General features: G+C 37.9%; 1 protein-coding gene across 2 annotated transcripts in view; it reads right to left on the bottom strand.

Annotated features, from left to right (window-relative positions):
* Positions 1 to 7,488: 7,488 nt before the first annotated feature.
* arhgap9 (Rho GTPase activating protein 9) overlaps positions 7,489 to 17,500 on the bottom strand; it is a 99,866-nt gene continuing 89,854 nt past the window's right edge. For both annotated transcript variants that reach the window (XM_079841657.1, XM_079841658.1), the window contains one exon: positions 7,489 to 10,386. In XM_079841657.1, coding sequence (XP_079697783.1) covers positions 10,194 to 10,386 — 193 coding nt within the window. In that variant the 3' untranslated portion in view covers positions 7,489 to 10,193. The remainder of the gene's footprint in view (positions 10,387 to 17,500) is intronic.

Below are 17,500 nucleotides of genomic sequence, written 5' to 3'. Positions count from 1 at the left end.
AAATATGAATAATAATTGCATTACAAAAAAATGTCACAATGCAAAAATCTTACTGGTTCTAAAAGTATGCAACATTTTTTATATTATATGTTTTTTTCCTTTTGATGTTAGATTGAATCATGACCACAGGTGTTGAAATATGCAATATTTCAACATAAAATATAATAAGTATTTACAGTCAAGGGTTAGCGCGTGTCATAAAGATCTCCGACTGCACTATAACTGATTAAACACAGATCTGACGAGCTGGTAAAACTGTTAATGCCAGATCAGATCAGATCTTTCCACCAAATCATGTTTTTTGATAGTGTTCATGTTGCAATGCTATCATAAAGTGTCCTTTTGAGGAGGAACGTTATTGTGTTGCACTGATACGACCTCACGCTGACAATTACGGTGCTTTAAGTCTGTCTTTGTTCATTTATACTCGCCTTTTCTTCTTTATAAATGTAAACACGGACCAAAACGCGTCTTGCACACGACAGCCGTGCAGTATTTTCACCAGTGTTATTTTTATACCAAATTTCTAAGCTTTGTTAAAATGTTAATACATAATCTTTGTAATAAAGTTGTACATATTTTGAAAAGATTGAGTGTTGCGCTGTAATTGTCTTGCTCTGAAAGACACACTGTATTAATAATGACTGAAAAATGCAGCGTCATGGTTATTATTATGACGGATCATAAATCACTGTCATTTCTTCACTTTGATGATTTCTTTCTAATGATATGAAATGAGTGGCGATGAGGTAAGTGTGTCGCGTTACCATGGTAACGGAGGGGGGGGGGGGTCCAGATTACACCACTGACTCAAATCTGCACCGATTCCGGCCTCCACCTAAACACACACACTTACGGTCAGCCAGTCTGCAAACGGATGCTGTTTTACATTATTATTATAATATATAGTTCTATAATGGGTTGTTGCTCATCTGCATCTCTGAGAGCAAGATGTGACACACATAAGAAATGAAAAATAGTCATTTTTACAGCACTTTTAACTCATCAATATAAGTCAAGCAATTTCAGCTTTCTTTATACACTGTTAGGTATTTATATACATAATAATAATTATCTCATCACTACGTCCAACCTCGTCTGAAACTCAGCTGAAATATTTATATTTTTTATCACTGACCCGCAGTGTTGGGGGTAACGCATTACAAGTAACTTGAGTTACGTAATAATATTACTTTTTCAAGTTTTTCAAAAAAGTAACGCAAGTTACTTTTTCACATTTATTTGACTGACAGCTCTCCTGCCCCCATGTTGTGAAAAATAAGTGGAAAGGCGTTGTGTGTAAACATGATGGTTATTGTAGTTCTAGACTAACTCGCACAATAAAGATTCTGTACTCCTCAAAATGAATAAAATCAGTCAAATGCAAAATCAGAGTACTCAAACCTCAAATATATAAATGTTAAATAGAACAATCTACCTTAATCTGCATTTAATCTACCTTTATTGACCAATGTCGTGCTGCTGACCTTTGATGATTCAGTTAAGCCATGAGCAAAAATTACTAGATTTTTTTATTTTTTATTGGTAAAACGTTTTTCTCCTGCGTCCTATTCTTCCATTATCCAGAATGGCAGCACATTTTTACCTCAGCCTGAGGCTTATTATTTCAATTTTGGTATGAAGAGGTCTTTACATTAGCACAAAAAAGGACTTTTTTTGCTATTAAAAAACAAAACTAAAAAGCAAGCCCAGCCCAGGTGAGACAAAGTAACGCAAAAGTAACGCAAAAGTAACGTAACACATTACTTTTCTTAAAAAGTAACTAAGTAACTCAATTAGTTACTTTTTAAGGGAGTAACGCAATATTGTAATGCATTACTTTTCAAAGTAACTTTCCCCAACACTGCTGACCCGTGCGCATCTCGTTATATCAGTAAATAATAAAATAAAGAATTTAAAAAAAAATGGCAACACTTTAGTTTAGGGTCCAATTCTCACTATTAACTAGAGCTTATTAGTATGCACACTGTAAAAAAAATTCAGGTCTCCAATTGAAAATTTTCTAGTGAGCGATCACATCTAAAATTTTCAGTTTGAATTTTAATTGAATTAAATTGCATCAATTTACAGAAATTCAATTTGGCCAACTGAAAAATTTAGATGTGATCGCTCACTTGAACATTTTCAATTGGAGACCTGAATTTTTTTTACAGTGCATATTAGGATATTGGCTGTTTATTATTACTTATAAAGCAAATATTAATGCCTTATTCTGCATGACCATATTGTACATCCCTTAATCATACAATATAGGCAGATTTATAATCACTGAGATCCCACTGTGAGGTTCAGAGGCTTCCTCCCTCGAGAACATGTTGATTTCTATAATCTATGATCTATGTGCATTTTAAGATATTCTGAACGCCAAAAAAATTTATAACAACAGCTTGAAAAGCATGTCAGTGGGCAGATGTGACTGATAAAGTGTTTCCATTTTCGTCAGTGAAGACAGTAAACATATGTTTAACGGATATTTATATGTTTTATGAGTCATTTTCATAGATATGTTAATTTACTGAAGGATAACAGGAAAGCTGGGTAACTAAATGTAGTAAATTAATTCACAATATGCACACATTCATTATTAATCTTATGCCCAATACAGGCTGAAAAAAGCTGAGCTTTATTTATTTACTGAGAGCTACACATGGAATTATTAATTTACAATATGCACACATTTATTACGATTAATCTTATGCCTGATCTGAAGTAGTGTGTCTATGAATGGGTAAAGCTCGTCAGTGTGAGATCTCTCTGAAGACCAGCAGTGAATGTTGTAGGAGAATCACATTCACAGCCCAAGCACAACCCAAACAATGTTCTTCTGCAAAAGACCTGACGTTTCGTTTTTTTAGTAACACTGTACCTTTGAGTTGAAATAGGTGGATTTTTTGCAGTATTTCTTACTTAGTATTTTTGTCTTGTTTCCAATCTAAATATCTAAAAATTCTTAAATCAAGATGCTTTTACTAGAGAAGTAAAATGACATGAGATATTAAAGGGATAGTTCACCCAAAAATGAAAATTAGCCCATGATTTACTCACCCTCAAGTCATCCGAGGTGTGTGTGACATTCTTCATTCAGAGTTACTGTATATTACAAAAGTTCATGCTAATCCAAGCTTTAGAATAGCAGTAATAGTTGCTCTGTTTTTGAAGTCCATAAAAAGTGCATCTATCCGTCATATAACTGCTCCAGCGGCTCTGGGGTGTTAATAAAGGCCTTCTGAAGCGAATAAATGCGTTTGTGGAAGAAAAATATTCATATTTATAACTTTATCAAGTAAACTTTCGGCCTCCGCCTTCTGTGTAAAAGTGTTGAATGTTGAAAGTGAAACTCCAGATGTGTGTGTGACGTCATGACGAGCGGAGCTGAGCGTTAGTCTTTCCATCCGCAGGAGAACTTTACACACTTTCTCCATACATTGAACAGGGAAGGCGGAGGCCGAAAGTTTACTTCATAAAGTTTTAAATATGGATATTTTTCTTCCACAAATGCGTCGATTCGCTTCAGAAGGCCTTTATTAACACCCCAGAGCCGCTGGAGCAGTTATATGATGGATAGATGCATGGACTTCAAAAACAGAGCAACTATTACTGCTATTCTAATGCTTGGATTTATACTGGACTTTTGTAATATAACTCAGATTTTATATGTCTGAAAGAAGAATGTCACACACACCTCGGATGCATTTTTGGGTGAACTATCCCTTTAAGTAAAACAAGCAAAATGATCTGCCAATGGGGTAAGAAAAATAACAGAAACAGAAACACGATTATTTTGTCTTACCCCATTGGCAGATCATTTTGATTGGTTTAAAGCTGCACTATGTAACATTTTTTCAGTAAAATATCCAAACACCATTAGGCCAGTGCAGAGCCGGCGGCAGAAACAAATCAATGGACGGGCATTTAATATTCTTGGGGGGGCCTAATTATGACATCCAATAAATTTTTCTATAGGACAACAACCAACTATTGCTACAACAGTTTCACGGCGATTTCAATATCCTAACTACAATTAGCCTATTGCCCACTCATATTTCGGTTACTGAAGATATCATGTTACAGTTAGAGCCTTGGTCTGCATTGTTCCGTGAACACAGCATGCTATAAGCCAACAGCCTAATAGTCACAAAGTTAAGTATTAAATCAACCATGCATAATCAACTACGACACACTCACACACATATAGCATATCAGTAGCTGCGTTTCCATTACAGATTTGCGCAGCTGTTTTGCGCTATTATCTAAATATCGATAAAAAACTATTTCAAAATATTTTCAATTCGCAATTTCAATTTGCGCAATTTGAATGTAAACACGGCTAGTGTCAAATGCATAATTTACACCACAGCTGGTGCAACTTAAGAAGAGTAATAAAACCAACTGCCCTACTCACGTTCTTAATACAGCTGAAGTCGACGTTTTTGGGAGTGGAATCTCATTAAAAAAAAACATAGCTTGGATCATGACTGGTGCTGCTAGCCGAGGCTCCACCACCTTCTGTCGTTGTCGCAGGTGTTTCAGGCGCCACAGGTGTCAGTTTCTTCCCTCCAGAAGCTGACGATTTGAAAAAGCTTCGTATATCCATATTTTAATATTTTCACTTTCACGATTAATTTAAATTTAACCTGGCTAGCTAGCTTAGGCAAAACCGAGCGCACGTCACTTCGCTGTAACTTTACCGAGATGCTGCCGTTAGAGCGGGTCAGCGGGAAACCCCTTTTTTGTAAACAATCAGTCAAACTTCGCGGGTGTTTTTTTAAATAAGATTATGAGTCAAATATTACACTTAAATACACACATCAATAAATATATAAATACTACACGTAAATTATTATTATTTTTTAAATAATTTTTAAATGTAAATGTGATGGAGGGGGGGCACAGGAGCTCTGTGGGCGGGCCCGGCCCCCTAAGGCCCGCCCATAGCGCCGGGAGTGGGCCAGTGTTATATATTTTGTTCAGAGTACTTACAATATCCCAAATGTTTACAACTATTTGTAAATGGTGAGATGCTCTTTTACCCGAGGACGTGTGAGGGCGTGGCCTGTCGATGACATCATATCCGCGTTAGTTTGCGGTTTTATTCTGCAGAAACGCTTTACTCTCACTGCAGTGTGAACAAGTGTCATAGCAGTGGAGAGAGAACGCAGAGTAACGCCATCCCATCATCACAGAGTAACGCCATCCCATCATCAACACACTCAGATGTGTCTAATATGATCAACAGAGCTGCGTTACCTCACACTCATGAGCGGAGGAGCGGAAGTGGCGACTGTGGCATAATAAAAGTCCCGCCGGCGACTGTGTCATAATAAAAGTCCCGCTGCTCGCGAGGCGTGTGTCGCGTTCATCGTATTAACAATTGACCTATCGGTAAGCCCCGCCCCCCTTAGTTACTGTTGCTAACTCGGACAAACAAACAGAGTTGCTATATATTACAATGACAGCTGTCAGTGTGAAAACCTTATCCCGAGATGTTTTTGGACACAGATTGTAGCGTATATCCCGTCCGAATGATGGCCAAACTTAACTGATGGTTTATCAAGTTTATTGCATCGTTATTCACTCCAAAAAATCATTGTAAGAGCTGAACAAACAAAGCATAAGTGCGCATTAACGTCTCATTCACAAACTATCTCTCTCCGTTGCATTACCATTAACATACACAGCAAATTACACAGAAACACTCATACAACTAACAGTACACAAACATATACACAGACCGTATGATTTTTCGAGGGTGCAGTTAATAACTGGTAAACTTTGTATCTGCAAAACAACTCCGATAAACTGCGTGCAAGCTCTTCCTTTCACTACCCGGAGACTATAACACCCATCAAAATAGGAGTCAGATAATATAACCAGTTTAATATGGAGAGGCACTGAAATGTAGACCTTCGTGTTTTTGACCTACAGTGTTACATGACGTGAGAACAGTTAGTTATTACGGTTTGTATGTTAGCAGGGACTTTAATCGTAAGAGTTTGACAAACAGAAAATCCTCTCAGGATCCCTGGAGTCAGTGTTACAGTTCCTCAGGCACGACATTTGAGCATTTTTATAGCATAAACACCATTAAACCGATGAGAGCTTCGGATTTTCCAATGTTTCTCTATGGCGCTGAAACCTAAAGATGTCCGAGTTCCGGTCCCAGCGCAACTGATACTCGACTGCTATTGGCTCATCTGCGTATGAGGGGAGGGGCTTACCGATAGGTCAATGGCTCCAGCGGTTCCTCAGCTCCACAACACTCGCTCCTGCTCTGCTTCACTACAGTAACGTTAATAATCACATCATCAACATGATTTCTGCCCGAGTCCGATCCCGATTCTTTCCCACCGGCTGAGGTGAAGACCACATGTCCCAAGATTCTGCGCTCAAACGTGACATCATCAAACTACACCTTTGTTTCGAACAGGCGACCTCTAGCGGACGGAAAACTTACATAGTGCACCTTTAAGCAAAAACTTTATTTTTATAACTTATTTTGCAGAAAACAAGAAAAAATATCTTGTCATTTTACTTCTCTAGTAAAAGCATCTTGATTTAATACATTTTAGATATTTAGTCTGGAAACAAGACCAAATTCTATATGAGGAATGCATTTTTTTGCAGTGTAAACTGTGGTGCTCTTCAGTCATTTTTGGACATTACATTACATTTATATTTATGCATATGGCAGATGCTTTTATCCAAAGCGACTTACATTGCATTCAAGGTACACACTTTACAAAAACAAAAAACAGGTTATGTTTTTTTGGAGAAAATTTTTTTACTTTATTTTTTTTTTATATAATTGTTTTACTTCATTGGAATGGTACACAACTTGGTAAAGGTTTTGGAACTTGCTGTGTAAACACAATAAAAAACAATCATGGACATGATTGGAAAAGGTCATGAAAAAGTGTCACACTTGTGTAATGGTCTGAGCGCATTGGAACGAATACTGCACACAAATAAACTCACAGAAAGCTCATCTTTTGAGATATCAACCTTGAATTTGGAACACAACTTGCTTTGATTTTTCGTGTGCAGTTTTATAGTAAACATGTTTTTGAAAATATATATTTCATATAAAAATGTCAATAGTTTTTTGTGCATTTTTCATAACAATAAACATCAAATTCATTTCTTAAGTTCACTTTTTTCACTTCAGCAATAATCTGCCCAAGTGTCGTCTTTAAAAAGAGAGCAAACCTCCAGATTTACCACAGTTTCATTAGTTCAGGTCTATGCTCAAAAAGTGAATAAATTGATAATAAACTACAGCATAAATATAATTTAGTCCCATAAAATCCCCTAAAAATACAAAACATTATCAAACTAAAATATGGTACATTCATTTCATTGAAATGAATTGACACATCCTCCTCAGAATATAATTCAATGGTTTTGAGCATTATTAATGCATGTCTTATGAACGGATCCGAGATGCTTCAGAATAAATCAAAAACACAATGGATTTTCAGTTTTTATTGTCATAATTCTGAAATACAGAATTCAAAGGGAGAAAAAGCAAGTCACAGCGACGAGGCCTCATGATCGGCTGATTTATGACTCGCCGTTTTCATCATGGACAGATAACGAAAGGAAAAGTCACAAAACTGAAAGTTCTGACCTTAAAATAAAACCTTCAGAGACTCTGAACAGCGTAGGAGAGTTTTCAGAAACAATGAAACCGTCGTAAAGAACTAGTTCACCCACAGATCATCATTTCTCGTTCTTCTGTCTGAACACACAGGAGATGGTTCAAATATATACGGAGATGCAAACAAGATTTGATAAATCGCATGCTCTGGATTTATGGAAAATAACAGCATTAAACGTTGTGTGTTTCACGGTCGAACCGGTTTGGCGTGACATGAAGGAGAATAAATGATCATTTCTGGGTGAAGCTTATTAACAGGCTGTGACTGTTCATCTAATAATAATTCAGAAATAATAACATAACATCTGTCCTTTCTCTTCTGCTTTTGGAGAAGCTCCCCCAGAACCCTTCTTTGCGGCCCCTTGTGGAATTGAAATAATAAGAAAATAAAAAATGAATAAATATATAAAAATCAAGCATTAAAAAGTGTGTAAGCGTTCCCGGTTCTTTTTCTTCAGCTCTTTTTGTCGAGAGCCAAAGCCACAGTCCATATAAAATTACCAAACCGCGGCGTGGGGCGGGTGGGGGATGCACATTTTTTAAACATATGCATTTTTAGTTCCTCTTTTGTTCTGTTATTAAAAGCAGAGTTTTGGACAAATGGCAGCGGAGAGCTCCACCCGCTCTGAGACTGGCACACACACTCTCTCACACACACACACCTCTAAATTTCCTCTATCTCACACACACACACACACTCAGCGACCGCATTGGAACAATGGTAAGGGAATTACGTGGCATTCTGGAGTGAATGGCACCGGTTTTATTATTCCTCCATTAAAAGGCGACTAAATGACTCCAACTTGTGACCTGTGCTGATCTTTGTGATTATGGAGTGACACGTACAGCTTTATTTGAAAGCTTTTGCATTAAAACTACACGAGCGCTAAGAAGGGAATGATTTGAGATAGAAACACTTAAAAGGCACTATAGGGATGAAATCTGCTGAAAGACGGATCGCCACACACACACACACACACACACACACACACACACACACACACACAAATAAGTTTGAGTGAATCTCACAAAACAAGTCACTTTCAGTTTCAGGTCACCCACATTTTTTGCATATATTTTGTCTCATTTATAATTCATTATCAGTGTTGGGTGTAATGCATTACTAAGTAATGAATTACTGTAAATTAATTACTTTTCTTTGAAAAAGTAAAGTAAGGGATTACTCTTGTAAATGAATTAGTTACTTCAAAAGTATTTGCATTAAATATTTTACAGACTAGAACAATTCTTTATAAAACAATAGTGGATTTAACATCAAATGTTATAATGTATATTATTTATTTGAAAGGATTAATAGAGCAGTTTCATGTCCATCCATGAGCTTTGGGGAATTTTTACTGTCAAAAAAATTACAAAAAACATCTGGATGCACTGAAAATGTTTTATTGTCATTCAAATAATATCTTATGATCCTAAAAATGTATTTTCTTTATGCAATATTTTGTTTATATTTTTAGGACAAAACTTTAGAGAACTTTGGAGAATTTTTACTGTAAAAAAATTAAAAAACATCTGGATGGACTGAAAATGTATGGTGAAAATGTTTAATTGTCATCCAAATATCTTTATGATCCTTAAAAAAATATTTTCTTTGCGCATAATTTTGTTTATATTTTTAGGACGAAACTTTAGAGAGCTTTGGAGAATTTTTACTGTAAAATACATCTGGATGCACTGAAAATGTATGGTGAAAATGTTTAATCGTCATTCAAATGATATCTTCATGATCCTAAAAATGTATTTTCTTTATGCAAATTTAAAAAATATATTTTTCAGAGACAACTTTAGAGAGTTTAGGAGAATTCTTACTGTAAAAAAATTTAATAAAACAGAAAAATGTAAGATAAATGTTTAATTGTCATCCAAATAATATCTTAATGATCCTAAAAATGTATTTTCTTTATCCACAATTAAACAAAAATTTTTTTTAGAGACAACTTTAGAGAGTTTTGGATAATTTTTACTGTAATTTCTTTTTTTTTAAGTATCTGGATGCACAGAAAATGTATGGTGTAAATGTTTAATCATCATTCAAATAATATCTTAAGGATCCTAAAAATGTTTTTTCTTTATGCACATTTTTTTAAATATTTTTTAGAGACAACTTTAGAGAGCTTAGGATAATTTTTACAGTAAAAAAACATCTGGATGCACAGAAAAAGTATGGTGTGAATGTTTAATTGTCATTCAAATATTTTAATGATTCTAAAAAATATATTTTCTTTATGCACAATTTTGTTTATATTTTTAGGACAAAACTTTAGTGAGAATTTTTACTGTCAAAATAATTAAATAACATCTGGATGCACTGAAAATGTATGGTGTAAATGTTTAATTGCCATTCAAATAATATCGTAATGATCCTAAAAAATATTTTCTTTATGCACAATTTTGTTTATATTTTTTGTGACCCGTTTTCATGAGATCCACCCATTCATATATGATGAGTGTATGGACTAGCGCTGGCGCTCCGCAGAAGCCCTCAGTAAGACCCTCAGTAAGACCCCGTCTGCTCGGTTCCGAAGATCCGCTCATATCCGCTCAGCAGCAGCTCGATGGCCTGGTTCTGGTACAGCATGTTGATGGCCATGTTTCCGCCCTCGTTCTCCGGACGCATCAGCGTGGGCCCGAACACGATGCCGATGTTCTGCGTCGTCATGCGATTGCTCCCGGAGCGCTCCATCACCCTAAACACACGGAGACGAGCGTTAACATTCAGCTGAAACCCTCCTTCAGAAACTGCTCAGAACTTCCACTTTATAAATAGAAAAAGCAGAGGAGAAACGAAGAGCTTCCTGTGTCTGACTTCCTCCAGAGACACCAAACCACAGGAAGATGTTTCTGCTCTTCACGTTCTCCCGCTTCCTTTAGCTCAGTGTCTCTCCTCGAGTCTAATACACCTGGCACTGAGTGTTAGAGGAGCATTGCTGGCTCTTGTATCTGTTTAATGCAGAAATGTAAGAAATCAGATCATTTGATGACACGTTCATACTTTTGATCGCAGACTTTGGGATCTTTTGTCAGATCTGAGCACAGTTTCTCATTAGAGAAAGATCATGTGATCTTTCTTTGCTCAGATTAATGGAGTTTGTTGACTTTATTATTTATTTATGTAAAAATTAAATTTTATCATTTTGCAAACATTGTGGGAATGTTACATGTTCTCTGAAACAATTAAAGTAGTAACATTTAAAACACGTATTATTTCATTTCTCTTCACAGAATATTTTCTGTATTTATTATGGTGTAGGCTTATAATAAATGACTGATATTGCTTTATTGTCACAGTGTGTGTCATATATTTGATGAGACGTTCATACTTTTGATCGCAGACTTTGGGATCTTTTGGCCGATCTGAGCACAGTTTCTCATTAGAGAAAGATCATGTGATCTTTCTTTGCTCAGATTAATGGAGTTTGTCGTTTCTTTGGTTTCCTTTATTATTTATTTATGTAAAAATTAAATTTGATCATTTTGCAAACATTGTGGGAATGTTACATGTTCTCTTAAACAATTAAAGTAATAACATTTAAAACACGTATTATTTCATTTCTCTTCATGTTATATTTTTAGTATTTATTATGGTGTAGACTCAATTCAAACTTATAATAAATGACTGATATTGCTTTATTGTCACAGTGTGTGTCATATATTTGAGACGTTCATACTTTTGATCGCAGACTTTGGGATCTTTTGGCAGATCTGAGCACAACATGTGTTTCATCTCATTGGAGAAATAATTGAGATCTTAAAGTGTGATCTTTCTTTGCTCAGATTAATGGAGTTTGTCGTTTCATTAGTTTCCTTTATTATTTTTTTATGTAAAAATGTAATTTTATCCTTTTGCAAACATAGTGGGAATGTTACATGTTCTCTGAAACAATTAAAGTAGTAACATTTAAAACACTTATTATTTAATTTCCCTTCACGTTATATTTTCTGTATTTATTGTGGTGTAGGCTTATAATAAATGACTGATATTGCTTTATTGTCACAGTGTGTGTCATATTTTTCTCATCAGTGTGTTTGTGATGAAGACACACGGCGCCCTCTAGTGTCTCAATCACAAACACCAGCTATAACTACACAATACATTACCAAAGGGAAGAAAGAGAGATCATTGAGTGCATGGGCCTTCTCATTGGTAGAGGAATAAGAGGGCGGAGCATGCCTTGCATAATCCAATCAGAGCACGATTATGGGGGAAATTCACTTCAAGCTGAGTGTCATTATGAGTGAAGCGATTGTTTGATTTGAAATGATCACATGAGATCTACAGTGAGAGACAGTTTTCAGTGTTTGTGTTTGTGAGTGAAGGCTGAAGATTCAAATCAATCGGCTGCTTTGAAACTGCTCAAAACTTGAAAACATGGCAAAAGGTTGAGCAAAACAAGCAAGTATTTCATTATAAGTTTGATCTACATATGATTAAAATCACTAGTTAGTGATGATCCCAGCTAACAAAATATGCTCATTATGCTCTAAGAGCATTTTGCTAAATTTATCATTGAGTTATAAAAACATAATTTCTGAATGTTCAAAACATCCAGTTTTTTAAATGTTCTAAAATGTTTTTTTTCTTGATTATGCAAACCATTTAAGCAAACATTCCATTTGATCATTATTCAAACATTATAGGAGTGTTACTCTTGAGTGTTCTCTGAGCGTTACTCTTGAGTGTTCTCTGAGCGTTACTCTTGAGTGTTCTCTGAGTGTTACTCTTGAGTGTTCTCTGAGTGTTACTCTTGAGTGTTCTCTGAGTGTTACTCTTGAGTGTTCTCTGAGTGTTACTCTTGAGTGTTCTCTGAGCGTTACTCTTGAGTGTTCTCTGAGTGTTACTCTTGAGTGTTCTCTGAGCGTTACTCTTGAGTGTTCTCTGAGTGTTACTCTTGAGTGTTCTCTGAGTGTTGCTCTTGAGTGTTCTCTGAGTGTTACTCTTGAGTGTTCTCTGAGTGTTACTCTTGAGTGTTCTCTGAGTGTTACTCTTGAGTGTTCTCTGAGCGTTGCTCTTGAGTGTTCTCTGAGTGTTACTCTTGAGTGTTCTCTGAGCGTTACTCTTGAGTGTTCTCTGAGTGTTACTCTTGAGTGTTCTCTGAGTGTTACTCTTGAGTGTTCTCTGAGCGTTACTCTTGAGTGTTCTCTGAGCGTTACTCTTGAGTGTTCTCTGAGTGTTGCTCTTGAGTGTTCTCTGAGTGTTACTCTTGAGTGTTCTCTGAGTGTTACTCTTGAGTGTTCTCTGAGTGTTACTCTTGAGTGTTCTCTGAGCGTTGCTCTTGAGTGTTCTCTGAGTGTTACTCTTGAGTGTTCTCTGAGCGTTACTCTTGAGTGTTCTCTGAGTGTTACTCTTGAGTGTTCTCTGAGTGTTACTCTTGAGTGTTCTCTGAGCGTTACTCTTGAGTGTTCTCTGAGCGTTACTCTTGAGTGTTCTCTGAGTGTTACTCTTGAGTGTTCTCTGAGTGTTACTCTTGAGTGTTCTCTGAGTGTTACTCTTGAGTGTTCTCTGAGCGTTACTCTTGAGTGTTCTCTGAGTGTTACTCTTGAGTGTTCTCTGAGTGTTCTCTGAGTGTTACTCTTGAGTGTTCTCTGAGTGTTACTCTTGAGTGTTCTCTGAGTGTTACTCTTGAGTGTTCTCTGAGTGTTACTCTTGAGTGTTCTCTGAGTGTTACTCTTGAGTGTTCTCTGAGTGTTACTCTTGAGTGTTCTCTGAGCGTTACTCTTGAGTGTTCTCTGAGCGTTACTCTTGAGTGTTCTCTGAGTGTTACTCTTGAGTGTTCTCTGAGTGTTACTCTTGAGTGTTCTCTGAGCGTTACTCTTGAGTGTTCTCTGAGTGTTACTCTTGAGTGTTCTCTGAGCGTTACTCTTGAGTGTTCTCTGAGTGTTACTCTTGAGTGTTCTCTGAGTGTTACTCTTGAGTGTTCTCTGAGTGTTACTCTTGAGTGTTCTCTGAGTGTTACTCTTGAGTGTTCTCTGAGCGTTACTCTTGAGTGTTCTCTGAGCGTTACTCTTGAGTGTTCTCTGAGTGTTACTCTTGAGTGTTCTCTGAGCGTTACTCTTGAGTGTTCTCTGAGCGTTACTCTTGAGTGTTCTCTGAGTGTTACTCTTGAGTGTTCTCTGAGCGTTACTCTTGAGTGTTCTCTGAGCGTTACTCTTGAGTGTTCTCTGAGTGTTACTCTTGAGTGTTCTCTGAGTGTTACTCTTGAGTGTTCTCTGAGCGTTCTCTGAGTGTTACTCTTGAGTGTTCTCTGAGCGTTACTCTTGAGTGTTCTCTGAGCGTTACTCTTGAGTGTTCTCTGAGCGTTACTCTTGAGTGTTCTCTGAGTGTTACTCTTGAGTGTTCTCTGAGTGTTACTCTTGAGTGTTCTCTGAGCGTTACTCTTGAGTGTTCTCTGAGTGTTACTCTTGAGTGTTCTCTGAGTGTTACTCTTGAGTGTTCTCTGAGTGTTACTCTTGAGTGTTCTCTGAGCGTTACTCTTGAGTGTTCTCTGAGCGTTACTCTTGAATGTTCTCTGAGTGTTACTCTTGAGTGTTCTCTGAGTGTTACTCTTGAGTGTTCTCTGAGTGTTACTCTTGAGTGTTCTCTGAGTGTTACTCTTGAGTGTTCTCTGAGTGTTACTCTTGAGTGTTCTCTGAGTGTTACTCTTGAGTGTTCTCTGAGTGTTACTCTTGAGTGTTCTCTGAGTGTTACTCTTGAGTGTTCTCTGAGTGTTACTCTTGAGTGTTCTCTGAGCGTTACTCTTGAGTGTTCTCTGAGCGTTACTATTGAGTGTTCTCTGAGCGTTACTCTTGAGTGTTCTCTGAGCGTTACTATTGAGTGTTCTCTGAGTGTTACTCTTGAGTGTTCTCTGAGCGTTACTCTTGAGTGTTCTCTGAGCGTTACTCTTGAGTGTTCTCTGAGTGTTACTCTTGAGTGTTCTCTGAGTGTTACTCTTGAGTGTTCTCTGAGCGTTACTCTTGAGTGTTCTCTGAGCGTTACTCTTGAGTGTTCTCTGAGCGTTACTCTTGAGTGTTCTCTGAGCGTTACTCTTGAGTGTTCTCTGAGTGTTACTCTTGAGTGTTCTCTGAGCGTTACTCTTGAGTGTTCTCTGAGCGTTACTCTTGAGTGTTCTCTGAGCGTTACTCTTGAGTGTTCTCTGAGTGTTACTCTTGAGTGTTCTCTGAGCGTTACTCTTGAGTGTTCTCTGAGTGTTACTCTTGAGTGTTCTCTGAGTGTTACTCTTGAGTGTTCTCTGAGCGTTACTCTTGAGTGTTCTCTGAGCGTTACTCTTGAGTGTTCTCTGAGTGTTACTCTTGAGTGTTCTCTGAGTGTTACTCTTGAGTGTTCTCTGAGTGTTACTCTTGAGTGTTCTCTGAGCGTTACTCTTGAGTGTTCTCTGAGTGTTACTCTTGAGTGTTCTCTGAGTGTTCTCTGAGTGTTACTCTTGAGTGTTCTCTGAGTGTTACTCTTGAGTGTTCTCTGAGTGTTACTCTTGAGTGTTCTCTGAGTGTTACTCTTGAGTGTTCTCTGAGTGTTACTCTTGAGTGTTCTCTGAGCGTTACTCTTGAGTGTTCTCTGAGCGTTACTCTTGAGTGTTCTCTGAGTGTTACTCTTGAGTGTTCTCTGAGTGTTACTCTTGAGTGTTCTCTGAGCGTTACTCTTGAGTGTTCTCTGAGTGTTACTCTTGAGTGTTCTCTGAGCGTTACTCTTGAGTGTTCTCTGAGTGTTACTCTTGAGTGTTCTCTGAGTGTTACTCTTGAGTGTTCTCTGAGTGTTACTCTTGAGTGTTCTCTGAGTGTTACTCTTGAGTGTTCTCTGAGCGTTACTCTTGAGTGTTCTCTGAGCGTTACTCTTGAGTGTTCTCTGAGTGTTACTCTTGAGTGTTCTCTGAGCGTTACTCTTGAGTGTTCTCTGAGCGTTACTCTTGAGTGTTCTCTGAGTGTTACTCTTGAGTGTTCTCTGAGCGTTACTCTTGAGTGTTCTCTGAGCGTTACTCTTGAGTGTTCTCTGAGTGTTACTCTTGAGTGTTCTCTGAGTGTTACTCTTGAGTGTTCTCTGAGCGTTCTCTGAGCGTTACTCTTGAGTGTTCTCTGAGCGTTACTCTTGAGTGTTCTCTGAGTGTTACTCTTGAGTGTTCTCTGAGTGTTACTCTTGAGTGTTCTCTGAGCGTTACTCTTGAATGTTCTCTGAGTGTTACTCTTGAGTGTTCTCTGAGTGTTACTCTTGAGTGTTCTCTGAGTGTTACTCTTGAGTGTTCTCTGAGCGTTACTCTTGAGTGTTCTCTGAGTGTTACTCTTGAGTGTTCTCTGAGTGTTACTCTTGAGTGTTCTCTGAGCGTTACTCTTGAGTGTTCTCTGAGCGTTACTCTTGAATGTTCTCTGAGTGGTGTTCTCTGAGTGTTACTCTTGAGTGTTCTCTGAGTGTTACTCTTGAGTGTTCTCTGAGTGTTACTCTTGAGTGTTCTCTGAGTGTTACTCTTGAGTGTTCTCTGAGTGTTACTCTTGAGTGTTCTCTGAGTGTTACTCTTGAGTGTTCTCTGAGCGTTACTCTTGAGTGTTCTCTGAGCGTTACTCTTGAGTGTTCTCTGAGCGTTACTCTTGAGTGTTCTCTGAGCGTTACTATTGAGTGTTCTCTGAGTGTTACTCTTGAGTGTTCTCTGAGCGTTACTCTTGAGTGTTCTCTGAGCGTTACTCTTGAGTGTTCTCTGAGTGTTACTCTTGAGTGTTCTCTGAGCGTTACTCTTGAGTGTTCTCTGAGCGTTACTCTTGAGTGTTCTCTGAGCGTTACTATTGAGTGTTCTCTGAGCGTTACTCTTGAGTGTTCTCTGAGCGTTACTCTTGAGTGTTCTCTGAGCGTTACTCTTGAGTGTTCTCTGAGCGTTACTCTTGAGTGTTCTCTGAGCGTTACTCTTGAGTGTTCTCTGAGCGTTACTCTTGAGTGTTCTCTGAGCGTTACTCTTGAGTGTTCTCTGAGCGTTACTCTTGAGTGTTCTCTGAGCGTTACTCTTGAGTGTTCTCTGAGCGTTACTCTTGAGTGTTCTCTGAGTGTTACTATTGAGTGTTCTCTGAGCGTTACTCTTGAGTGTTCTCTGAGCGTTACTCTTGAGTGTTCTCTGAGCGTTACTCTTGAGTGTTCTCTGAGTGTTACTCTTGAGTGTTCTCTGAGTGTTACTCTTGAGTGTTCTCTGAGCGTTACTCTTGAGTGTTCTCTGAGTGTTACTCTTGAGTGTTCTCTGAGCGTTACTCTTGAGTGTTCTCTGAGCGTTACTCTTGAGTGTTCTCTGAGCGTTACTCTTGAGTGTTCTCTGAGTGTTACTCTTGAGTGTTCTCTGAGCGTTACTCTTGAGTGTTCTCTGAGCGTTACTCTTGAGTGTTCTCTGAGCGTTACTCTTGAGTGTTCTCTGAGCGTTACTCTTGAGTGTTCTCTGAGCGTTACTCTTGAGTGTTCTCTGAGCGTTACTCTTGAGTGTTCTCTGAGCGTTACTCTTGAGTGTTCTCTGAGTGTTACTCTTGAGTGTTCTCTGAGCGTTACTCTTGAGTGTTCTCTGAGTGTTACTCTTGAGTGTTCTCTGAGTGTTACTCTTGAGTGTTCTCTGAGTGTTACTCTTGAGTGTTCTCTGAGTGTTACTCTTGAGTGTTCTCTGAGTGTTACTCTTGAGTGTTCTCTGAGCGTTACTCTTGAGTGTTCTCTGAGTGTTACTCTTGAGTGTTCTCTGAGTGTTACTCTTGAGTGTTCTCTGAGCGTTACTCTTGAGTGTTCTCTGAGTGTTACTCTTGAGTGTTCTCTGAGCGTTACTCTTGAGTGTTCTCTGAGTGTTACTCTTGAGT

This window comes from Gobio gobio (assembly GCF_949357685.1).
Source record: "Gobio gobio genome assembly, chromosome: 17".
NCBI classification, from domain to species: domain Eukaryota; kingdom Metazoa; phylum Chordata; class Actinopteri; order Cypriniformes; family Gobionidae; genus Gobio; species Gobio gobio.
Note: the sequence above shows the minus strand (reverse complement) of the source record. Positions and strands in the feature narration are given on the sequence as shown.